The 26685-nt window shown below is 42.6% G+C and overlaps 1 protein-coding gene across 1 annotated transcript in view; it reads left to right on the top strand.

Moving 5' to 3' along the window:
* The first annotated feature begins 522 nt into the window (after positions 1-522).
* The window catches only part of bin3 (bridging integrator 3), a 41693-nt gene continuing 15530 nt past the window's right edge, over positions 523-26685 (top strand). The window contains exons 1-6 of the mRNA XM_027152756.2: positions 523-677; positions 10024-10072; positions 12612-12652; positions 15815-15876; positions 16995-17131; positions 21308-21348. Of these exons, the coding sequence (XP_027008557.1) occupies positions 670-677; positions 10024-10072; positions 12612-12652; positions 15815-15876; positions 16995-17131; positions 21308-21348 (338 nt within the window). The 5' untranslated portion in view covers positions 523-669. The remainder of the gene's footprint in view (positions 678-10023; positions 10073-12611; positions 12653-15814; positions 15877-16994; positions 17132-21307; positions 21349-26685) is intronic.

The following is a 26685-nucleotide window of genomic DNA, read 5'->3' on the forward strand; positions in this document are numbered from 1 at the left end:
ATTCCTTTTTTAAGCATTTCACTGTATGTCGTACCCTGTATTTATGTGTATGTGACAAATAAAATACGATTTGATTTGATTTGATTTTGATTTGAAACTCTAACTATAGGTTTTCCACCACATGAAAGTCTTCATGACAGAAAAGTTTGCACTTTGCATTTTTTTCTTGGAATCTAAAAGTTCGATTACAGAACAACTGTTTAAAAACAAAACGAAACAAAACATAAAAATCCGTAACTTCACAATAAGTAAAACTACAAATTCTTTGTTAAAATAAATAAATAAATAAATAAATAAATAAATAAATAAATAATTTAAAAAATGAGGTTGGTCATTTGCTGGGATATAAGTGGAATAAAGATATCGAGACATTGACAGTAATGACACTAAAGAAATGACACTAAAGTTAACCACTTCGCTTTCCGTATTTTAAACCCTTTAAAGAGTAAAATACCAAACAGATCATTATTCTCTAGCAATGAATACTATTTAGGACGCAGCAGAATGACTTTCACACCCTATCTAGTGCACTACTTTTTAACCATTTGAGCTTCGACAACGTCCTCAGTTCCTGGTCACAGAGTTGTTGTTGTTGTTTGGTTGTAGGCAAGGCGATGCTTTTGGAAATAAAGTTGTGTTTCACGGTCAAACTGGAGTAAACACGACACAATGAGCTGGTATGTATCACTAAAGACGTCTTATAAAGGAGTTTTTCATCACCGTTTTTGACGAATAGTGAGCTGTTACGGTCGGTTTGTCTCGGCTAGGCAGCTAACGTTAGCGTTAGCTTGCTAGCACGTAGCTCGCTAAGTTTTACTGTATGTCTGTACGTATGAAGGAAAACTCTAACTGTTATTAAAAATAAACAAGGCTGTGATTGATAACGTAGACCATTTGTCATGTGTAAAGTGTCTTTATGTTGATTAAAAAAAAAGCCAGACATTTTAGCCGCGTTGCTAATCCTTTCGGTTGTGTATTAGCTTTAGCATGCTAACGTTTGTCGCTAAGTTTAGTTTGGTGTTTGATTATCGAATAAATTTAATCGTGATTAAATTTAAGGCTCTAGCTGAATGACACGCTATAAATAAATACATTTTAGTTTGTAACAAGTCGTACAAAGGAAAATAAATGATTTGGTTTTAGACCTATACGTGTTTATATACAACCTCAGTGATAAAACTAATATAGAAAGTCTTAAGAATTAATTTGTTCAAACAGACAACAACAAAAACCTCCAACGTCCCTGTTTTCTCTCACACGTTATCACCATCTGAGCACAAAAAATAAAACCACTCCTATGTTATGCTTTAAATAAGATAATGTCAGATGAATTGTTTTATAGTTTCATTGTAAATAAACTATTTAATGTGCCAAAGGTCTTGAAAAAAGAAATCTTTAAAAAAAACCTTCATTCGAATTACGTCGACTTATATCTATCTATCTATCTATCTATCTATCTATCTATCTATCTATTTGGGGCAAGTCGTGGCCTAATGGTAATCCTAAGGTTGTGGGTTCGAGTCTCGGGCCGGCCACGACTGAGGTGCCCTTGAGCAAGGCACCGAACCCCCCAACTGGCACCGCAGCATAAATGGCTGCCCACTGCTCCAGGTGTGTGTTCACAGTGTGTGTGTTCACTTTGAATGGGTCAAAAATCAGAAAACGAATTCTGTACTTTCACCGTACTTAGCCGTATGCCACTTTCTATTCTATCTATCTATCTATCTATCTATCTATCTATCTATCTATCTATCATTTCCACATTTTATAATATCTGTTGTAAAAACATTTTGGCGTAATAAATGAAATGAAAGAAAGAGATTAGATCAGAGGCTTTTATTGTCCTTGAGACCAAAGACAACGACAATTTTTAATTAAAAAACAAAAAATCTTGGTGTGAAGCTCGTATACGATCACTCGTTATTAGGAGGATATAATTTCATAAGAAAAATATATTTTTTTTAATTTTTATAACACTGTGATGTTACACAAAATTGACAGTGATACAACGATAATCAACGGTAACTGCTTACATTTACATCATTTGTCAGACATCCTTATCCAGAGCGACTTACATCATCTCACTTTTTTTTATACAGCTGATCAATTGAGGGTTAAGGGCCTTGCTCAGGGGCCCAACAGTGGCAGCTTGGTTGACCTGGGATTTAAACTCACAACCTTTCGATTGGTAGCCCAGCACCTTAAACACTAGGCTACCACATGCCCACACATGTGCTTCACACATGTTGAGTTGAATCCCAGCACTCAATTGTTCATTACTTATTAATTACACCTACAAGTCAGAGTAATAAGGTTTATCAGTAGGTAGAGCAACTACCGTTATAACTGACCACAAATCTGTCGCCTTGTTTAAATCAGTGGTCCCCAACCCCCGGGTAAATCATTGGTCCCCAACCCCCAATGGTACCGGGCCGCCCAAGGAACATTAAATAATTTCCATTTTATTTACTGTGGTGTATTTCTCTCGGGTTTGTGTGACTTTCCATGGACAAGAGGTTAACCGGGAGCTGAGAGACGTCACCTAAATACCGCACCAATACCGCGTAATGCGCAAAATTTCGTGATATCAGGCCGGGTTTAGGTGACGTCTGGAGCTGAGCGGCTGCGAGCGGCAGTGGCGTTGTAGCTTTGGTGTAGCTTTGGTGTGTATCGCTCTTCTCTCTGTTCACCGGTACTTTGTCATGTTTAACAGTGCTTGGTGTACGTGTATATTGTTTTTGCTCAAATTTAACCGGCAAATTAGCAAAAATGAGCACGAAACAGACGTCGTTAGAAAGTTAGAAACTCTGCCAGTGTTCTGGATTAAAGTCATGGCGGAATACCCTGAGATTGTCACCACAGCACTTAAATCCCTATCGCCATTTCCAACATGCTATCTGTGTGAAGCGGGGTTTTCTGCAGTGACAGCAACCAAAACAAAACCACGGAATAAACTGGACATAAGCAACACACTTCGGGTGTCATTGTCTCCTATTACCCCAGATGGAACCGTCTCGTTGCAAAGAAACAAGCTCAGGGTTCTCATTGATTTAGTGTTGTAGTGAGTTAAAAAGGCATGATTAAATACAATTAAATTAAAATTATTAATTTTAATTTAATTGTATAGCCGACATCCCCCCAGCCGGCCGGGGTAAAATTATCAAAAACTGACCGGTCCTTGGCGAAAAAAAGGTTGGGGACCACTGGTGTAAATGAACCATTCTGTAAAGAGATTTGGCCTTTGTGTTTAAAATCATGCTACGAGATGAAGAGGTGTGCACGCTTCGTCACGGATCTTCACCCCCGTCGGTAGTCGCTGTACTCTATTAGTCGCTCAATAATATGCATTATTTGAGTCTATATAAAGCCACATATCAAACCTGACCCTATGTTCAAAAGAAAAGAAAACAAGTATAAAATTTGCGAACTTAATGCCGCATCTAATATAAACTCACATAATCACATAAACTTTATCATGTTTCAGAAGATCTGCGTGAATACGGGCCAGAAAGTGTCGAGACAGCAGAGTTTTACTGGTCATCATCTTAGTGCATCTCTTAATTAGTTATGCTTTGACAAGTCAGAGTTTGAAAAGCAGACAAATGCAATTTATAGCATTCGCAGGTGATGGCGAGTGCTGCCTGAATGTCACAGAACCTCTAATAGATTTTTTTTTAACTATTACAGTAAAAATATTGACTACTGTAAAACCATTAAATGAGACTGTTTACAAGTGTAAAACAGTTCATTCCTGAAAAATTCCGTTTTTGAAAATATTACCTTATCTCTGACATGCAGTTATTTTTTCCGTCAACAGTTATTAGATCGTTTATTAAATAATGACACGTATTTGTAATTTCTACATGTACATAGATTTAAAAGTTATTTTTCTGTCTTTTGATGTTAATAATACAAAAAAACGACTAGACTAGAACGCGTAAACTTCTCTGTCTGGAAGATTTACATAACCAAAAATGTAAACGTCGCCTCATGCCGACCTCTGACCAATCAGGATAAAGAATACAGCATCCTCGTGAGGTGTTATAGCACCTTATCAGGCTTTGTAGACTGTTAAATAGCTGCACTATACATCAAGCACTTTATTATTATTTTCTTTTAGGTCTGTGACACACGTCATTTAATTCTTTTACATTGCAGAGGGTTTAACCCTGCTGAAATCGCTACTTAAACGTGACATTTCTTCTTTAAAATGCCACACGAGTTAATCATAAATGAACCCCCCTGTCCGTTTCCTGTCAAGATCGAAAAGCTGAATAAATCAGCATCAGCATATCTCCCGAGTTCCACTTTTGCAAATGAAGCACGCAGTCTGAGACAACACGGAAGTGAGCGTGACATCACGGCAGCCAGCTGTGACATCAGCAGCTGGATGTAGACGTTTCACCATCACACACGGCCAGTGTTGGGCCTCTGGACAACGCAGCCTCTTGCTGAAAGGATCTTTTATGGGTTGGCGTGACTGTTGCATTCCACGCAAGCCAAGCAACTGGACACAGTGACGCGCTCAGCGTGACACCAGGGTCACAGGGTTGCACCCGGCATCAACCGAGCCTGTGTGCTGCTTATTGATAAGATCTCCGCATTATAGAGTCCGCTCGCTGGCTTTTCCAGCCGTGCTGATGTGGCATGATGCATAACATGAGTTGAGCTCATCTCATATGCAGGCGCTTCTGCAGCGGCTGAAGGAACGCTTTGTTAGCACGGACGAGGAAACTTTGCCTCCTCCGTTATGACGCAGGGTGAATGTGGTGGATGCTGGAGAAACAGTAATGTTCCACTCCGGATCAGTGAGGACGTCTGGGGTGCAGTCACCGTGCCAGCTCATCCCAACGGTGTTCAGTGGGGTCGAGTCAGGGCTCTGTGCAGGACACTCAAGTTCCACACCAACTTTAGTACACCGTGTCTTCATGGAGCTCGATTTGTGCACAGGAGCATTGCCAGGCTAGTTTGGACATGATGTCTTAGTTCCGGTGACGGAAAATTGTAGCACTGCAGCTTACACACATCCTATACGACCGCATGCTTGAAATTGTGTGGAAAATTGTTCTTTTTGGGGAAGAACCTCATACAACGGATGTGACGGTCAGATGTCCGTATACTTTTAGCCAGTTTGTGTAGCATCTCTTTACAGTTATTTTTACACCACTGTGTGTACGATCATTTGAACGGTAGTGCAGCCTCTCTGATCATTTTCGTTCCTTTCAGATGTAAGGAGATGGTTGATTCCGATTGGTGCTTTGGTGTCGCCCCGCCCACTTTCCATGGCACACAATAGCAGAAACGTAACACATGGAAATCATCTTTAAAAACAACAACGTTAATACTGAAGCTAATACAGAAGAAGCGTCTGTAACCGTGTATCCATACTGGGGAGAATGATGAGGGTAAATGAGTCAGATTCAGCCTTTGGCATTAGAAGCTGATAACCAGATCCTAATTCTAGGTACAGATCTGTGTGCTTCATTCATTCTCTGCTCTGTGACTGAGTGCTCTGTAATTCAGCTCATATTGTGTGGGATCTGATTTTTGTTCCCCATTCAGTCGCTCGTGCTGCAGGTTCATTCAGTCTTCTGACGGTATTGTTAAACTCTCACTCGGGTCACCGGGGCAGTTACTGTGGTGAAGCACATCAGCAGCGTACCTAACAAAAAATACCCCACACATATTTTTCCCCATCTCTCTCTCTCCTGCATGCTGTCTCTCCCACTCTCTCTCCCACTCTCTCTCCTGCTCTCTCTCTCTCTCTCTCTCTCTCTCCCGCTTGCTCTCTCTCTCTCCCACACTCTCTCTCTCTCTCTCTCCCGCTCTCTCTCTTTCTCTCCCGCTCTCTCTCTTTCTCTCCCGCTCTCTCTCTTTCTCTCCCGCTCTCTCTCTCTCTCTCTCTCTCCCCACTCTCTCTCTCTCCTGTTCTCTCTCTCTCTCCCCCGCTCTCTCTTTCTCTCTCTCCCCCCCTCCCGGTTTCTCTCCCGCTCCCCCCCCTCTCAAAGTGCCCTCTCTCTCTCTCTCTCTCTCTTTCTCTCTCACACAGTGCCCTCTCTCTCTGATTCTCTCTCTCTCTCTTTCTCTCTTTCTCTCGCAGTGCCCTCTCTCAGGGCATGGGATCAGCCGTCTCGGTCTGACCGCTAGTCCTGTGTGTGCAGGCGTCTGTAAAAAAAAAATGTCCCGGCTTGCGAAGGCCAAGAGCTGAGGATTCCCACAGAACAAAAGTGTGTCCATCCATCTGTAATAAAGGGCCTGACTGAATTCATTACATGGAAAATAGGCATGATTCGAATTTAAAACACACTTCTTAGATGCCTTAAAAAAAAAAACCTCTCGTTTGACGAAAGCCATGCGCGAACAAGGTCGTCTAAAAATCTTTGAGGTTATTCGGATCCTTAACCTCAAATTAAACACCGACAAACAAAGCAGAAATGTTTGTAACCACTTGCTGACCAGATAGTAGTGTTGTAGTGCTGATCTATGATTTTATTATGTTTCACAACGGATAAAAGTCCCCGAAGGTTTTGCGCGCAAGCTCGTCTGGACAATTTACTCCGTCCACACTTGATAAAAAAAGAAAGAGAACCACATTTTCTGCATGTTTGTCATTCCGCGCATTAAAACATTTGTCTTCTCGGTTCTTGTGTTGCAATGGAAACACAAACGAGGAACTAAAGTCCTGAACTCAAAGGAACCCTTCATTTCCTCTGAAAGTCCAGAAACCTCAGTGGAAGTTCAGGACACCTAATTTCAGCTCGCCCCCAAAGCCGCAAGCCACGACGTGCCACTTTCGTTTTATTGCCAAATCCTGACACAATAAAACCAGTAATTGAGCCTAATGTGCAATTTTACCCTTAACCCACTCCTGATTATGGATTTGCTCAGTCACATGTGCGTGAGGATTAAGGTTGCGAAATAACTCTCGACTTTCGAGTTTGCGATCGTGATGAGCTCGTTTATCTACTAAAAGGAGGTGGGGAGAGAAAAAAAAAGACGACGTTCGCGCAACCTACTGCGTCATCACTAAAGAGAAACAATTGACTTGAACTTTATTGACACTTGGCTCTGTTTTCTTCCTCTCATCTAGACAGGTGCGATTACTGTTTAGATAATATTGGCTTCAGCAATCCGACAAGTTACGATCGTGGCGTGACTCAGAGTTTAAACACGAAGAATTTCACTAGTATGATGATGCAAACTTTTCCATGATGGTGCGTCGAGGTCCTTTTTTTTTCTTTTTTTTTCTTTTTTCTTTCCTGTCGACACGGGTCCCGGGAGTCATAGTCTTGTCTGTAATGAAGACGGAGTCTCAAGAAGTCTCATGAAGACTTCTAATGATAGCAAGAGGAGAGGATGTAAAAGCAAGCACCAAAACACACACACACACACACACTGCTGTTCTGTCAGGTCATTTTTTTTAACAGATTTATAACCCATCAAATTAAGATTTCAAATCCGAACTCCTCGATTGAGCCGTCATCAAGAACGCATTCACACACCCTACGTGATTACGATTCTGTACCTGTCAAACAAGGCATGCACACACGCGAGCACACACACACACACACACACACACACACACACACACACACACACACACACACCCTTGTGCACTCTTTCACACCCTTCTCTTTCCGTCTCATTAGCACACACACCTTTGCTTTGACGCAGCTGCCGTCTCAGATCGGCTGTCATCACGAACCGTCCGTCATTCTGCAGGGACATTATTACTGTCACACCAATAACAGCCTGTGTATGTATGTGTGTACACGTGTGTGTGTGTCTCCAGCGCAGTCTGTGACTGTAGCAGTAAGACATGTTTTCTCCATCACAAGATCTCCCTGAGCTATAATTAAGCAGCAACTTTGGTGTGAGAATCGGCATAAATATATTCTAAAGACGGCCCAAATGCCGATCGCTACGTTTTGCTGAGCAAAAGCAGCTCGGTGCTTAGTTCCACCACCCAGAGAAATAATATATACTGTACAGATTAGATGATCTTAAGCCCTATTCGGACGGGATTAGTTTGATGTGGGGACGTGGGGGTAAAGTAATTATTACCAGAGCTTCTCTGTGATTTTAGTCCCGTCCGAATGTGCCATCTCGGTAATCATTACAGACAATGTCAGTAAAGATTACGGCGACTTTTACCTTCTGTAAAAAGGTCCGGAAAAATGACCTCAGGTAATACTAATCCCATCTGAAAAGAAAAAATTCCGTCATTTCGTGTTTAAAAGAAGTTTTTGGTGCGTTTTGCAAGCATGGAGGCGCTTGAAACAGGAAGCAACGTCATACGCACATGACGACAAGGAGGTTACTGTGGTGCGTAAAGCAAGTTACCCCTCCCACTTCTGCTAGTTTTACTGAGATGTCTTGTCCTGTGTGAATTGGCCAATTAATATTACAGACGTCCTGAGGTAAAATTGCATTACTCCACGTCCCCACGTAAAACTAGTCCCGTCCGAATAGTGCTTTAGATGACGATAACCTATCCTACGTTGCGAATTTGTGCGTCTGAGCTCCGATTCCATCAACACCATTACAGTCAGTTTGGCTGTAAAACCCACTCTGATGTTTTCACCCCCGATTATTATTAATTAGACAAAAAAAGTTCAAGCTGTGGAAACCAATTCGATTGAAAGTTCAAATTGTACCTCTTACACAAGTGCTGTCTGCCCTCTTCCACATACACGAGCTCACCTTGGTTCTTCTCCTGGGTGCTGCAGAAGAGTGTGTCATCTTCAGGGCTCAGACTCGTGCTTCGCCTGCTCTCGCACCACTCGGTTCATATCGTAGCGGTACATACCAGCGTCCGGATTTTGTCTTCATCTTACTGGTTCTATTTATGATGTTTTTTTTGTTTTTTTTTTGTAAACACCATAATTAGATTTGTTATTGATCGACGTTTGTTTTCTGTCGTTTTAGGTCAGTCAGGCTGTACATCCTTTATATCCTCCACCCTTCATTAATGAAATCACCGGCGCCCAAGCTTACCGTCTGTAACGTCGCAATGCTCAGCTTTCCTAAAATACATAACTTTGTAAACCGATTATTTCTCGAAGCTCGTGTCAGATTCGATCGATCTCCGCAAAATAAATAAAGAAATAAAAAGGTAGGGGGGTATCGAAAGGGAAAAATAGAGATAGCGGGCTTATAAATGTCAGTTGGAAGAAAAAAGACATGCGTGTAAAACTCCGAGAGCCGTACACACACCCACTTACCGACCGACCGCCGGTATCCCTTTACAGTATGTATGGAACCTTTTTGGAGTGAATTGTTCTTTAAAAAAAAAAACAAGATCAAAGGATCATTATCTTAGTAACGGCTTCACACGTTAGTAGATACTCGGACGTATGTCGCGATAACTTATTCTTTGGAGCAGCGAAGGAGAAGTAGTTTCTTTTTTTTGTTGTTTGTTTGTTTTTTTCCCTTTCTTTCTTTCCAGCGTGGGATGAAATGTAAGAGAAGATTACACAGCTTCATTCTTCAGGTTGACTCATGAGTAGCAAGTCAGCTGCATGTGTGTAAAAGTGTGGCTTCTGCTGATTTCACACGTGTGTGTGTGTGTGTGTGTGTGTGTGTGTGTGTGTGTGTGATTGTGTGGGTACATTTGGGATGCCAGAATGAATTCACTGAGCAAGGGGTGGGTGATGAGACCAAAAGAATTCACGATTATTAAAGACATATTTACGACACATGACTTTCTATCTAATGTAACGTGGAAAGTGCATCTGTCCACATGTTAACTTAGCAAGATTATAAATGAATCCCCATTAAAACGTGTTTTTCAGCGAATCTCCTGCTAACGCGGAGTCTCGCGGACGGTGATTCGGACCCGACGTGGTCACATATCTCAGACACATTCGTCTGTATTGTAGTCAGAGGGTGGAGGGGGGGGAGAGCGAAAATAAATGGTGTCTAGTATTGGTGATGTTATCGGGAAATAAATTCGAGTAATTTAACCATGAGGAAGACTAACGTTTGTTTGTTTTTTTTTTTTTGTTTCTTTTTTTTTTCTAGGATTCCGTTTAAGATCGGGCAACCGAAGAAACAGATCGTTTCGAAGATGGTAAGTCCCAGCTCGCCGTTACGATAACAAGAACACATCTAGTCCGTGCTGCGCTTTGGCCGGACGTCCTTTTGTCCCTCTCGTAGCTCTGTCAATACCGGAACGGACTGTTCAGCTCACACAGCGACACGGCCACCCGCCACACTGCTATTCCAGAGCACAGAAAGCAATCCTTGGTATTTTTATCCTGCTTATGACCAGACACTGAACCTTGTAAGAGTGGACGGTGGCAGGCAGTCAGGATCTGGCCACTTCAGTCGCTGTAGAAGAGCGCGAGTAATGCAGGCTGGCGTAAAGCCTTCCCAACGTCTACCCGGAAACATGACCATATGCAGAGATGCTAGTGTAGAAAGCAGAGACAAGGCAAAGGGCATCAATCTTTTCCCACACGCTTACTTTCCTAGTTTGCAGGGTGAAAATCAGAGATGGGGGGCTCGAGTCACATGACTTGACTCGAGTCAGACTTAAGTCGCAAATTTGAGACTTGGTTGACAAATATTAAAAAAAGACGACTTGACTTTGACTCGACATTCATGACTTGAGACGTGACTCGGACTTGAGTTAAATGACTCAAGATGTGGGACTCGACTTGACCGAGTCAGACTTAAGTCGCAAATTTGAGACTTGAGACTTGGTTGACAAATATAAAAAAAAAGACGACTTGACTTTGACTCGACATTCATGACTTGAGACTTGACTCTGACTCGAGTTAAATGACTCAGAGATGGGGGACTCGAGTCAGACTTAAGTCGCAAATTTGAGACTTGAGACTTGCATGACAAATATTAAAAAAAGACTCGACTTGACTTTGACTTGACATCCATGACAAAATCTTACCTCTGCTGTTGTGAAAGCCCTAAACTTGTAAGTCACAGAATTAGTTGAATGTATGCAATAAAGGAGTCTGGTGATTTCACTAATTCGATCGGATAAGAAGGGAGTTATTTAGTGAACGGACAAGTGGTCAAGGGTCACCGTTAACGCGATGCTGCCACCACCGTAGCGTCACTGTCGGCATGCTGTTCTCAAGATATGAAGCAACGATGGGTTTCTGCCAAACTTATCACTTAAGAAGGGTTAATATTAATACTTCAGTGTCAGTGTTGTAAAAAAGAATAACGTTCTTATGGATTCTTAAAGACGGCACTATTATTATTACAGATAATTTCACATAATTTCATATCAGTGTAGAAAAAGGCGTCTATTTAAAACGTCCCCCGAGGTTGTTGGAGACACGAGATCTTTTTTCACTGAAATAAAGTGGCATCGGGCACGACGGCCTGGAAACGCTTCCCAGCGCTCTCGCCACAAGGACGCTTCCAGAATCAACAGGACAGCGGCCGTCTCAGCACTCAAGAGCGTCCACAAGAAGTTTAATTATCGTGTGTCCGGACATTCCTACCGTCGCTCTCTTTAAAAACAAGCCATCGCGTTACGGAACATAAAGAGCCGAGATCCATCTCAATAATCCGAAACCCTGCGCACTTTCAAAAGGGGACGTCAGCACCTATGGAGCAGAGTCTGTGGTGTGAAAAACACTGTACACTAAAAAAATTCAGCTCCGATTCGTATCTCTAGTCCACAGGGCTGCCCAGTCCCATGTTTTTGTGGCCCAGAAACCTGGGAGACTAAATTAGCAATGAATCTAATACCAAGGGGCAAAAACAAAACTCCACACCGAAAGATATATTTAGTCAGCATCATCGATTTTCAGTTGCTAAACATTCAGATCGTTTCCGACCGGTTTAAATTTGCTAAAACGTTTATTGTAGACAAACACGGTTCCCAAAAACCACGTTTGCGTCTCGAACGCAATTAAAACAGCACAAGACGCGTGTATGGTCGTGTTCGAGTCCTTGTGTGGGTGCTTCCTTTTCTCTGTATTGATGAAGCAAAACCACCTCCTATCATCACTTTGTCCTGTCATCACTTGGTTCCTTTCGTCCGCCCCGGTCCCTTCCTCGGTCTCCTTCCTGTTATAACACACACTCTTACACACACACACACACAAACAATGCAGACCCCACGAGTGGGCAGTTCAGAGGACAGACATATCACATGAAGCAGTCTTCATGGCAAGCACAAGGTACCATCCTGTAAACTGTTTATTTACAGGAAATGCCCACAAGAGCCGCAGGACAGGAACCTTAAAACCCCACTTCACACACACAATCCAAACACACTCACACCGGCACCGTGGCACGGACAGCCAGAGCCAGGATTGCATGACTGCTCCATTTCAAAAGTGGAAAGAGGATGTTGCTTTTTTTTTTTTTTTTTTTTTTTCCCCCCCTCCCTCCCCTGAGCTTGTTTTTTGGCATCACAGATTTGTTTAATCTTCCTTTCTGTTTTCACTTCAACCCAAATACAACCCGAGTCATGATCCAAGTTATTAACAAACATCAGCTTTTCCCACTGATCCACAGCACCGCACTGGATTCACCAAAGCCAGGCAGGAAGAACTAGAGCAGTTTGCTGTCATATGTCTTTCAGGCTCATCTCTCTCTCTCTACATGTTTGTGTTGTGTTTCTTCCCCAGGTTGAAAGGGACTTTGAGCGGGAATACGAGAAGCTCCAGAAGTAAGTTTTGACAGGTGTCCAACGATGCCTTTCGTTAGCAATACCTGAAAGATTTTACTTTTATAATATGTCCAGCTTTATCTTCCCGTATCCTGAACACTTCTCGACGGTAACAATCGACGTATCAAAATAGGCTGGCTGCACTAAAGAAAAAAAAAAGTTGTGTATCAAACTAAAGATTAAGTTTAAACATTAAGTTAGAGGATCCGCACGCGAAAACTTTCAGTCCATCAGACTGGCACTGGATTTCAGTAGGTCATACTAGCATATATGAGCTTAACTACTTTTTACAATACGTTTACAGAATGGCAGACACCGATATCCAGAAAAACCTACATACTTTTTTCTACAACTGAGCAATTGAGGTTTAAGGGCCTCGCTCAAGTGCCCAGCAGTGGACATTTGGTAGATTTTTGGGTTTTGAGCTCACGACCTTCTGATCAGCGTTCCAACCCCTTAAGCAATAAGCTTAACCACACTCCCCATAATCCACTATCTACTGTATAATAATAATGAAGATGTAAAGATTATGGCTTGGATAAAGCTCGGTGTAGATTATGGCACTAACAAGCGCAGTTTAGACGTATTAAACAATTGTAATCAAGTAAAAGCAGGCTGGGGGGATGACACGGTGGTTTAGTAGTTAGCACGTTTGCCTCACACCTCCAGGGATGGGGGTTCGATTCCCACCTCCGCCTTGTGTGTGTGGAGTTTGCATGTTCTCCCCGTGCCTCGGGGGTTTCCTCCGGGTACTCCGGTTTCCTCCCCCGGTCCAAAGACATGCATGGTAGGTTGATTGGCATCTCTGGAAAATTGTCCGTAGTGTGTGAGTGTGTGAGTGAATGTGTGTGTGTGCCCTGTGATGGGTTGGCACTCCGTCCAGGGTGTATCCTGCCTCGATGCCCGATGACGCCTGAGATAGGCACAGGCTCCCCGTGACCCGAGAAGTTCGGATAAGCGGTAGAAAATGTATGTATGAATGAATGAATTAAAGCAGGCAGCACGTTGTGGTCTGTGAGAAATATCAAGAACAGGTACTACAGCATCTTCCCACAATAAAAGTAACCTAATGAAACACCTGGCGTTTAAACAGCATGTTTACTAGGGAGCGCAATTGAGAGCAGTTCAACTCTGCGAGCACTGAGCACTGTGACACAAAATCTTAAACATTATTCTCGTCAAGCAGGAGTCGAGTTCGTTGCTAGCACCAACAACCGACATAAACAGAGATGTATCAGATGTTCCGTGACACTCCTGATTGCTCAATAATAACTAGGTTACTCATTCCAGTATCGAGTACATGGCCCGTAAAAGTCGAGCCGGCCCCTTCCCAGTCTCACTCCTGGCGTTTCGTCGTCTTTCGTCACGTCGCTACACCTCTGCGCTTCAGGTACTTGAGTAGGAGTGTTAACACACACCGATTGGTGGAAGATAATCACTGGACCGTTATGAAAGGGATTGCAATGACACGCACGGCGTAGGTGTATGCGGGGAAGAATAAAAAAAATCATCCGTACAGAGTCAACAGAGTGGTGGTCTGATGCTTATCTGAATGATATTTAAAAAGAGCGCAAATATTTTAAAGCTTTGAACATAATCTCGCAAATGTTTAGTCTTAGGAATTAAAGTGATATTTTAAAGTCTAGTGATATGGCCTCTGTGTCACAAGACTGACTTCCATCTACAATCTACAGCTTCTGACAGTTACTCTTACTACTAAAGTAACAACACCAGTTTGCTCGAGTGTGCACACATGCTAAGAGCCTACAGGTCCACCACACACCCACTGGCCAAAGGAAATGAGAATCATTCCGTCTTGCCACTGCATACACACATATATACACAGTGAAGAGTTTAGTCACAGATTACACACACACACACACACACACACACACACACACACACACACACACTTCCACCAATATGAAATAAAATGAATGTTTAATAAAATTTAAATGATATACACTGAGGGTTCAGTCTCTCACTCTGGAGACTTGCATCATACTTCAGAACTTTTATCTGAGGCAACAATGAGCAGCTCTTTATAAACAAATAGATAAAATAGATAAAATTCCTCCTCAAAGCGAGACAGAAGACAGCGGGCAGCTCCATGTTCTCATGCTCATGTGAAATAATAGCGACTAACGAACGAAGGAGTTTTATACACACATTTACAACCCACTGGACTATTAATTGTGCAGTTATATTAAAAGTGGCTTTAGACTACAGGTAAAGTCTTCGAATTTGAATTACAACCAAAAATATCAACCAATCAGAATCAAGAACTTAAAAACATAACGGTATAAATTTAGCATTAAACGTTTCATGGGATTATCCAACGATAACCATAAAAAGGTACCGTATTTTTTTCGTAATCCTAGCATATACGAAGGTAATCTGTTAGTCTGTGACCTGTGGTAACGCTACATGTCATTCACACGCTGGAACGAGGTCTGGTGTTGGCGTGCTAGCACACAGAACGGAGCAGCTGGGACACTGGGGTTCGATTAGCACCTAGCACGAGGCGGGGATTCTTCTTCATCTGGCACCTTTTCTCCGTTTTTTTTTTTCCGCCACATTTTTTTTTGAGTCTACATTTCCTTGTCACTTTTATTTCTATATCTCGCCCCGATTTCTCCGATCTTTGCTCAGTTTGTTCCACGACGCACCGACGCTACATTCTCACTCCGTTGTACGTTCTCCCTAAACAAAGCTTTCAGAAGTCCTGTGATTGGTGTCTCATGGGAGTTTCCCAACCTCTCATTTCCTCCTTAATTGATATAATGAACAGCTCCCTCACACACACACACACACACACACACACACACACACACACACACACACACACACACACACAGCAAAGAGGCGCATCAGTGTCATAATTGCAGATGTTCGCTTCACACAGCTGTTCCCTTCCGTGACCCGTTCACACACACTCGGAGTATTAACTATCGTATTAAAAGCCTTAGTACAAAAGGACGTCGATGCTTTACGTAAAATAATCAAACGCCAAACATCCGGCTCAATTTAGGACAAACGGGCTCTTCCTCTTTAAGGGAATTGTTTCTGTACGAGTTTAGCACAAGTTTTGTGTGTGTGAAACGGTTCATCGTCTGAATTCTGCGAGCGTAAATTCCAAAGGTTTTTGTTTCGTGTTCTCAGGTTAGAAGACCAAACAAAGAAGCTGCATAAAGACATGAAGAAAAGCACAGAGGCTGATACAGGTATGTAGCATGATCCAGGATGTTCTTGGTGACCTGATAACAAACTGTCGTTTTATTTATTCGCGTATCTTATGAACTCCGAAGGGAACGGTCGTTTCTAGCCGCTATAACGTAACCGTTATAGCTGTTCCGTTATCGGGAAACGATCGACTCCGGGTTGGTAACGTCGGCTCGGGTTCACACCGGGCCTCGACACGCCGTCCTGCCGCCGTTCTTTATCTTCCCATAAAAACACACCTCGTACTTATTCCTTTCTTAATTTCTCGCGTGGCCGCGATTCAAATCGTTTAGGACACGTGACAAATCGTCTCGGTCGTAGACACGGAGTCAGGGTCAAATGCGAAAAAAGAGCTTCAGTGGAAGAAATGGAGAGTTATTGTGAAAAGGGTCAGGATTGGATAGGTATGATATTTATTTATTTATTTATTTATTTATTTATTTATTTATTTATTTATGTTTATTATTAAAATAAATTTTCCCCTTCCTTTTCGAGCCTGTAGACATAGTTTTCTCCCACGTGCTCAGAGCTCCATCTCCGAAACGTGTGAAGACTTTTCTTACAAGCGAACTAGGACATGCACGTTTCCCAACCTTTATTTATTTATTTATTTATTTATTTATTTATTTATTTATTTATTTATTTTAAAGGACAATGGCTTAAATAATTTTCTTATCATATTTGTATGATTTTTTTTTCACATCGTTCTCGTGACCGTAAGCAATCGGAAATAGCGAGTAGAAGACGGACTCTTAATTTTGTAAACAGTAAACACGCTTCACAAGCAGCTGCACGTCAGAGCTAATAAGCAGGTGCGCGGATGGAGCTCAGCGTTCGCTAAAGCGCCCCGACGCCTCTTTAGTGCCAGCTCCAATTACAACTCGTGCTCATTTCTGCCACGACCGCTTTAACTCCGGCTGCTCGGATCAGACCCGAGAGCCTGCGTCGTCCCCAATCAGACCCCTGAAACATCAACCTTCATCAGAAGCTTCCCAAACGCCGTCGTTTTTTATGCTAATAACATGACTTCTTGGTTTTGCTAACTTTTACATTTTTTTTTATTTTAAGCTGCTTGCATAATGAAATGTTTCTCTCTCTCTCTCTCATTTATTTTATTTAGCAATGTCTAAAGCTGCCACAAAGATAGCCGGTGACTTGCTGAGTAACCCGCTGTGTGAGCAGGACCAAGCCTTCCTGGAGTCTGTGATGTCTCTGGATACAGCCATGAAACGAATGGAGGCGTTTAACCAGGAGAAGGTGAGGGCAGCTCAGTCACGCCATGCACACCGTCATCGTCATTTTAACATCTCAACGATCAGGTTTATTCAGAAACACCTCCGTACCAGCAGGTTTATTGGTCCCCTATCTATTTCCTCATCTACAGATTTTGTCCTTACTTGCCGATTGAGTTTTTTTTGTTTATTTGTTTGTTTTTCTCCCCCCTCTTCATTGACTATCAAAAAATGATGTCGTCCGGATCGTTGGTCCGGGCACCTTTTATAAGTACTATAGCTAAGAATTCTGCTTAAAGGTGACCTCAGGTCATGTTTATAGATTCATATTATAGATCATATTTTCTCACTGATATCCTTCAAGAACGATACTTCAAACTGTGAGCAGTGTAAAATGTGACGGGTTTACATTTCTTTTTTTTTTTAACGAGCTTCATCCTCTACCATTTAAACAGACGCGACTTAAAGAAGCACGGCGATTCTGCCTCGCAACATCCTCTCCGCCGCGTACTTCATGTTTGGCAGCGGAAAACGCTTTTTTCTTTTTTTTTTTGCGAATGTTGTTTCTCACTTTGGCTGAAATAAACTCTGTTACCCTCTAGCAGATTGGGTATGAGTAAGGTTTTCTCACAACAGATACCGCTCTCCCTCCTCCCCACGACGCTCCTTAGGCATCGAAAACCGAAAGAAATGGGCACTATTGAAAGATTCCAGTCTCTCTTAATTTTGTCATTTCTTCACTGCAAACAATTCAAACAGATCTCTATGGCCGTTTCTCATCATCGGGGGGGAAAAGTAAGCGATCTCCATACGGACGGATGACCCCGTCGACCCCTACAGCTCAGCTGAGAAGGGTTACGGCTCTCCTACCGGAGCGAAAGCTCACGTCGCTCCTTCCCAGTGCCGGGTTTGCGTTTGATCTTCAGTGACTTGCATTGCGCAAGGTCAGACACTCGGCCTGCTTCAGGAGCTGTGCTAGTGTTACGTTTCCTATTCTCAGGAGGTGTAAGGAAATTGTGTGGTATGTGGGTGTGGAGGCATCTCCTCTCATCCAACGTGGCAAAACTCCAAAGAAAAAGAAAGGGAAGATTTAAAGGCACATTGGGTAAGATTAGTCCTTTCTGTTTTGTTTTGTTTTTCTCTCAAGATATTACGTGTCTAGCAGTTAGGTGGGTTTGATATTTGAATGATTCCTGCCCATGTTCACAAAGCTCCACCCCTCTGGATCTACAGTGGCCTGTACGACGACACGAGATGCAGCCAAACACAAGCATTGTGAAGAACAATACGACTTTTGCACAGCTTTAATGTTTTAACGTAACGCACGTTTTATTTTCACATTAGAAGATATTTTGAGCAAACTAATTTATTTATCTACAAACACTTGTCAATGTCCCAGAATCTGTTTTGTTCTAAATCAACAGTCAGACTGTAAAACAAATACATTTCCACCGAAGGGGAAAGGACATGGGATGCGAACGAAGCTCGCTCCTGGTAGCAGCTCCTATGCTTTAGTGTCTCTCTTCGTGGCTTTGACCTTTTTCTGGGAAAAGGTGATTCGTCTGTAAAAACACGGAAACCCATCAGCTGCTTTTATTCTTCACGAGTCGTCGTTGTCCTTTAGGTCACGGAAACACGAAGGCGGACTAAAATTCTTTCTAACTTTTTATAAAACTTCTTTTTCTGGTTCTGCCCGTGGCTCCGTTGACCAGAGCAGCACGGATCCAAGCACTAACTTCTCAAAACCTTTTAGTTACTCAGTAACTTGTTGAAATTCATTCCTTCATTTTCTACCGCTTATCCGAACTTCTCGGTCACGGGGAGCCTGTGCCTATCTCAGGCGTCATCGGGCATCGAGGCAGGATACACCCTGGACGGAGTGCCAACCCATTGCAGGGCACACACACATACACACTCATTCACTCACACACTCACACACTATGGACAATTTTCCAGAGATGCCAATCAACCTACCATGCATGTCTTTGGACCGGGGGAGGAAACCGGAGTACCCGAAGGAAACCCCCGAGGCACGGGGAGAACATGCAAACTCCACACACACAAGGCGGAGGCGGGAATCGAACCCCCAACCCTGGAGGTGTGAGGCGAACGTGCTAACCACTAAGCCACCATGCCTCTTTGTTGAAATTACAATTCTTATATACATATAACTTGCATGCAGTGACGTTTCTTAAAGCGGGGAACACAATAAAAAAGTGTCAGGAATATAAGCGCTACTGCTCCTTCACATAGCCCCATTGTGAAAGTGCATATTTACAGTTAAAGATTCCAAGACACGTCTGTGCAGTAGAGCCGGGATTCGCAGTCAAATGCTCCGGCATGTACCTCGATGCGAAGGGAGCTTTTGTTTGTAGCGTACATCTGTGCGTTCGAGACGTTTCGGGATGAATTAGCATGCCTGGTTGAACCTGGCCTCGTTTGTAATATTCGATGAAAAAATATTCACAGGGATTATAGCAACCTTTGCGAGCCAGGCTATAAGTACAGCTCGATTTTAATGCACGCTGCAGCCTAGCAGATCTCTCCGACAACAGATGTGATGCAAATGCGCTCTCTCTGCACTGACCCCACTGTCAGTTTCACTAAAGCGAACGCTTTCAGCAGCGTTGCTCTCTCCAGCTAAGCTCTATGGCCTGCTATTCCAGTATATGGGCACTTGGCAGGCGAGTGATGCGTTAGCCGTGGGCGACAAGAGATGTTAGCACAGCTGATTTTTTCCCGCTCGGCGTTCCTCGCTGCGCCTGGGCAAATTACCACCTCAGGATGCCGGAATGGTTAATGAGACTTCCATGAATCAGATGCCAAACCTGCACCGAAATCCACTTACAGTGCAGCGGCTAACCAAATCGAGCTAGTGTTAAATAAAGACAATGAAATCTCTTTTCCCTGATTTAAAAAAATATGCTCACGGGCAGATTGTGTGCGTGTGTGTGTGCGCTCGTGTCTGTCTGTGTGTGTGTGTGTGTGTGAGAGAGAGAGAGAGAGAGAGAGAGAATAAATGTGATATGGTAATGAAGGTAGCTTCAGCCCAGGCCTACTGTGTGTATATTTTAAAGTCTGTGTATAAAAGGCTTCAAGGCCTGCAAAGCTGAGTGGTTAGTGGTTAACGACTAGCGGCCATGACGGCGGTGGGGGGTTATCGATTTTTTTATTTATTTTTTTCAGGGTTTTTGCTTTTTTTTTTTTTTTTTTCTCCGTGTGTTAGCTCTGTGTGTAAAGGAAAGAGGGAGAGAAAGAGAGTCGGGCTGATCTTTGCCCTCTGATTCACACTGATGCTGGTGCTTCAGCGACGCCCTCAGGCTCCGCGCTTACCTTAAGGAATACTCGCTACACCCTTCGCCCAGCTTTCCACATCTTTAACACGCTCAAGCTCCACCACCAGTCTTCCCGTTTCTTTTCTTTCCCCCTCTCTTTGAGACCGTTCACATCTAATAAAGCGTTCGTGCGCTAATAAACGAGCTGGTACGTGTCGATTGTTCATCACGCTCTGTTCGGGCTCTCGGACCGCCTCGCCTCATGAGCTTCACATGCTCGAATCTTCCACCGTGTCTGTTTGCTCGCGTCCTTCGCCGGGCTGAGACGGCTGATGCGGCTTTGTCGCATCCTGACAAACAAACGTAAATTATTTTAATCGTCATCTCCATTCAGACTTTCAAGGCCTCAGGGTCAAGCGAGGCGTTCCACCCCACCCCCGACTCCTCCCTGGTGTCCAACATCGAAGAGAATCTGGTCTGTTATTGTTAAAAATGTTTGTTTGCTAAGAACTTTCATGTTGTCGGGGCGTCCCACCCTCTACCGCACTCTCAAACCCGGCCGGGGCTTCGCTTTCATGTCTCGTCCCCCGACGCTTCCGTCTTTTTGAATTTCGGCGCTTGATGAATATTCACATCCTCGTCCGTCCCCTCAGGGTTTCGAGCGTGATAAAGAGGTGACATCGGCGGCACGCTCACGCCCTCTCCGTGTCTTTCGGTGGGGTTCGGCGCTCTTTTGGCAGGCTGTGTTGTATCCTGCTACCAATTAACTTCACTACAGAAGGATGGGCTCATTGTTTTGTTGTGCTGCTCTGCTTAATGATCAATCTAATTCGATATGAAGGTTGCCACTTAACACACTTTCTTCTCTCTTAGTTTATTTAATCTGTTTTTCTGTGTTGTTTTTTTTTGTCTTTCTTTTCTCGTAGGTCAATCAGATTCAGAAGACCGTGATCGATCCTTTAAAAAAGTAAGTGTTCTTTTCTTTCTCTGTTCCTTTGCAGATCTCCTGCTTTACATTCACCTCATTTAACAGACGCTCTTATCTTAACATTTAGACTTTATTGGTCCCACCGTGGGAAAATTCACTTATCACAGCAGCTCACAGACAGTTAAAGTGCAGGTCTTACAATAGGAAGAAAGAAAAGTTTCATATAAAACAACAAATTATATCGGTCTAATGCAGTGTTCTGAAGTCTGATCAGTCTGTCAGACCGTTTGCATGGACGAATCAGAGCAAACGGTTTTGGTTGTTTTTTTTTTTTTTTTTTGGGGGGGGGTAAATTGGAGAGAAAGTGTGGCAGATTCACACATTTACTCACTCGTTCACACCTAGAGGCAATTTAGATCGGGGATGTGTGAGAGGCGATGACGCTGCCCTGAGTCACTGTGTCTCCAGGTTTGTTTAAAGGTGGGGTCTCCGTCGTTTGAGAAATGCTTCTGAAAACCGCGTCGGGCCGACAAACAAAACAAACGTGCAGCCAATGAGCAGAAAGGGGCGGGGCTTGTCAATATGCGACGGAGAGAGTGTTCAGTGCGCATGTGTGACATTAGCAGAAAGCAGTTTTAACATTGACATGGAGGATAAAAACAAAGAAAGCGAAGAAAGGATTCCGATAAGGCAAGAAGTAGGACGTGTTAATATAGGATCAGCTTTCCAGCGAGAGAACTGAAGGAGCAGGAAGTTGGCCACATATTCACAGGTTGGAGTTTCCTGAGTCAATAACTCCTGAGCTAAACGCTGTTACTACACAAAACACGGTTGTAGCTGCCTCTTTACATTACTACGATAGAAAAGAGGTGTTATTTGTGTAGTAACAGCGTTTAGCTCAGGAGTTATTGACTCGGGAAATTCCAATCTGTGAATATGTGGCCGACTTTACTTAAGATGCCGAGGCGCTTTTTTCCTTCTCGATAGGTGAGTAACGTTGGTTTTGCTTTGTTACACAGAACTAATATATGCCTTTGTCCTTTACATGATTATGCTTGTGTGGCATTTTTGCTTGTTTGTTTATCTACAATCGTATTGTTCTTCCCTTCAGCTGAGATAAAGACACTTTTCTTTCCATTAGTTGCCTGGGTTACGTATGTATGTGTGGGCGGAGCTATCAATACAGGGGTGGGACCTGTTTGGGTTAGGGGTGTGTTTGTTTTGGTGATTTCAAATATCAATATTGGCTTTCAAACATCGGAGACCCGACCTTTAAGGAATTGTGTTTTGGAAAACTAGGAGTAATGTGATTTATTTTATTTTATTTTTAAAGTGTTTTGTTAGCTTAATGTTATTTGTAGCGAGTATATAAATATGAGTTGATGTATTTACATTTTTTTTTTTGGAGACCAAGAGCAAACCTCTTGTGACCTAAAGGTTTGTGGACATCTAACCATCTCATCCCAGTCCAGACTTTTTTTTTCCTCCTTTGGTTTTATAATAAACTCTTTCGTCTGCTGCGAAAGTTTTCCACTACATTTTGGAGTATTTCCGTGGGGATTTGTGTTGGTTCAGCCACAAGAGAATAAGTGAGCCGAGACACCGATGTTAAGTTTGGGTGAAGTTCATCCCAGAGATGTTCAGTGGGGTCGAGTTCAGGACATTTACACGCCGCGTCTTGTTGCTGAATAACTCCTACCAATAAGAATACATATCTGTCTATCTATTTATTTACAGCATGATTTTCTAATATGAAAGTTCAGAAATAAGTGTGTGTGTGTGTGTGTGTGTGTGTGTGTGTGTGTGTGTGTGTGTGTGTGTGTGTGTGTGTGTGTGTGTGTGTGTGAGAGAGAGAGAGAGAGAGAAAGAGAGAGGAGCTATTCCATATGTAAGTGATCAGATGAGAGAGGAAAGAGAGTGAATGAAAGAGGGCTTCTGGAAGAAAGTTTATTTGGCCGTCCACCCCTCCACTCCTTCTCCCCCGCCCCCGTGAGTGCTATTCCGTTTGTGCCTGCTCTCGTGGGAGGGGCCGGAACAGGAAGCAGACCTTAACGAGCCGGCAGGAAGAGGAGTGGGAGCGGAGACACTCCTTACAAACGCCTCTGCTCTGGAGCACTCGTGTGTGTGTGTGTGTGTGTGTGTGTGTGTGTGTGTGTGTGTGTGTGTGTGTGTGTGTGTGTGTGTGTGTGTGTGTGTGTGTGTGTGTGTGTGTGTGTGTGTGTGTGTGATGGTTTAGACAAAGAAAGGAGGAATTTTATCTATTTGTTTATAAAGAGCTGCTCATTGTTGCCTCAGATAAAAGTTCTGAAGTATGATGCAAGTCTCCAGAGCGAGAGACTGAACCCTCAGTGTATATCATTTAAATTTTATTAAACATTCATTTTATTTCATATTGGTGGAAGTGTGTGTGTGTTTGTGTGTGTGTGTGTGTGTGTGTGTGTGTGTGTGTGTAATCTGTGACTAAACTCTTCACTGTGTATATATGTGTGTGTATGCAGTGGCAAGACGGAATGATTCTCATTTCCTTTGGCCAGTGGGTGTGTGGTGGACGTGTAGGCTCTTAGCATGGCTCAAAGCCCAGGCGCGCGCGCACACACACACACACACACACACACAGACACAGACACACAAAACCAGTTACTCATTGACAAACACCAGGTCTATAGGAAAGGCTTTAAAGATCAGGACAGGCCCAGGAAGACAAACTCGAACACACACACACACACACACAGACATGATCATTTAAAACTGACCACTTTTCCCCCCGGTAGGATAACGCAGGCTTGTTTTGTGAGGAAGTTACTCCACAATTCTTTTTTTTTGTATAAAATGCCAGATGCTGGCTTTTTAAGATGCCGAGCTATTCGTGGCTTTCAGCAAAAGTTTCTGTGCGTTTCCGTAGTCAGTGTCTTCTCACCTCCCGATCCAACGCTCGAAACATCAGCTTTGTTTCTGGCCCGAGCCAAAATGCACTTAACCAAACCATATGCTAAGAAACAATGAAAGCCCAGATTCCATTAGTGTACGAAGAACCAGACCGGCTTAATTATTTATATTCCGCTCGCCGTTCATGTATTCAAACGACATCCTTAATGCGAGCCGCAAGAAAAAAGGTGTCGGATCTCTAATGGATTTAGCCATCTGTTCAGCCATCAAAATCTCTAAATGCAGCGATTCATTTGCAGGCTAACAAACTTTCCATGCGTCTCTCAGTCTCTGCACTCCATACCGCTGCTGGGTCTCTTCACAATGTGCATTACTGACGCCGGCGCTGACCTTTCCCTCCTTTGCTCTTTGTTACATTAGATGGAACAGAAGCACTGATGGGATTCATACAATAATCTGTGTGTGTGTGTGTGTGTGTGTGTGTGTGTGTGTGTGTGTGTGTGTGTGTGTGTGTGTGTGTGTGTGTGTGTGTGTGTGTGTGTGTTTGCACACGTGTGGAATATCCAGACACATTTACATGTCGTGCTTGTTTAAACTGGACATTATAGTAGTTGAAGGTTTAGGGCTGATTTAAAATAATGAGACTTTTTTCACACCGTAATAAATATCGGCTCTTCACCAGATTGAAATTCTGTAATCCTGCAGCACTGGAGAAATGTCAACGCCTGACATTTCATCTTCCTGTTTGCAAATCTCTCTCTCTCTCTCTCTCTCTCTCTCTCTCTCTCTCTCTCTCTCTCTCTCTCTCTCTCTCTCTCTCTTTCGCTGCTCATTCGTTTTAGATTTAATTGTATATCTAAAGCATAGATGCTGATTACATGACTGATAATGAGACAGGATTGTGATAACACTTCATTACACCTGCCAGTACACACACACACACACACATACACACACACCTATACCTTTGTCCCTTCTTATCAGAATGGCTTTTTTCTTTGTTTTATGTACTGTATATATAATACAGTGTATTATATACTGTAATCACACTTTAACATTTCCTTGATACAAACAAATAAATAAATAAACGTTAAAAACACCTAATACATGTTACTGTCCAAAAAAGTGCAGCCCTGGACACTAGACCCATCTTCCATTAAATTCTTTTTTTTTTTTTTTTTTTTTTTTAAGAGAAAAATAAACAATGCTATTCCTTTTTTGCTTTACTCGATGTTTATTTAGTATTCGTTTATTAGTGCTAGTTTATTATATGGAATATATTTAGATATTATCTTACATTAGTTAATCACCACCTTTAGATCGCACGACAAGCTGTTGCTATAGAAACCATAACCTACGAGTAACCTCCGTGTTCCAGTCGTCTCTCGGACCAATAAGATTGGAGAACGCGACACGACGCGGTTTACATGAAATTACTTCAACTTAGAACTTTCGGGAAAACGTAACGACCATAAATGTGATTCCTTTTTTTTTTCCTTCTTCTTCTTCTTCTTCTTCCTCCCAAGTTCACAGAGGTGCAAAAATACTTTAAATGCCAAACAATAGAAGATGTCGATGTTTAGACTCCTGATCGTATCCTAATGTAAACACGGAGCGATTAATTAGAGGCCGCTAGCAAACCGTCTGCGGGCAACGACGTTACACAAACATGGTTTTGTAAACAGTAGTAGAAAAAAGCTACCATTTTCAGCTAATCCCCAAGAGCTGAGGTAGAACTCGCCCTCCTCTGCGTGCTTGCCGTTTCCTGAAACAATCCTTTCTGCTTTTAAAATAGTGAGTAAACTCCCATGGGTGATTAAATCATGGGCGAGGATGAGAATAAAAAAAGGAGCAGAAGCAAAGAAATGTGCGCTCCCGAAGGGCGGGGGTCAGTCGGATCCAGCTTCGCTTTAAAAGCCAGCGATCGATCTATCTATCTATCTATCTATCTATCTATCTATCTATCTATCTATCTATCTATCTATCTATCTATCTATCTATCTATCTATCTATCTATCTATTATTTTTTACATTTTTATTTATTTATTTTGTTGTTTATTTTTTGAAGTAGTGACCTCGTCGTCGTCTTCTTAACCTTTAATCACGCTGTCATTATTGAGGCGCAGTATCTTGCCAAATAAATTTTAACAATCCGTTTACATTCAGAACCACAAACAAACTGCAACTTCATCAAAATTCCAAATTGAGGAAAGACCCAAACACCTCGTGATGTTTTGTTTTAGAAAAACGGAGGAACTGCAGACTTTTCGATGTCGCCGATCCTTATCAGTGTTGTAATGTAACGGAGTACAAATACTTTGTTACCGTACTTAACCTTACTTAGAAATTTACCGTATCTGTACTTTACTTCGCTATTTAAATTTATGACAACTTTCACTTTTACTCCACTACATTTCCGAGATAAAATGTAAACTTTTACTCCGTTATATTCCCACTAAGCATCTTCGTTACTCGTTACTACAAAATAAA

This window comes from Tachysurus fulvidraco, chromosome 14 (genome assembly GCF_022655615.1).
Source record: "Tachysurus fulvidraco isolate hzauxx_2018 chromosome 14, HZAU_PFXX_2.0, whole genome shotgun sequence".
In the NCBI taxonomy this organism is placed as follows: Eukaryota; Metazoa; Chordata; class Actinopteri; order Siluriformes; family Bagridae; genus Tachysurus; species Tachysurus fulvidraco.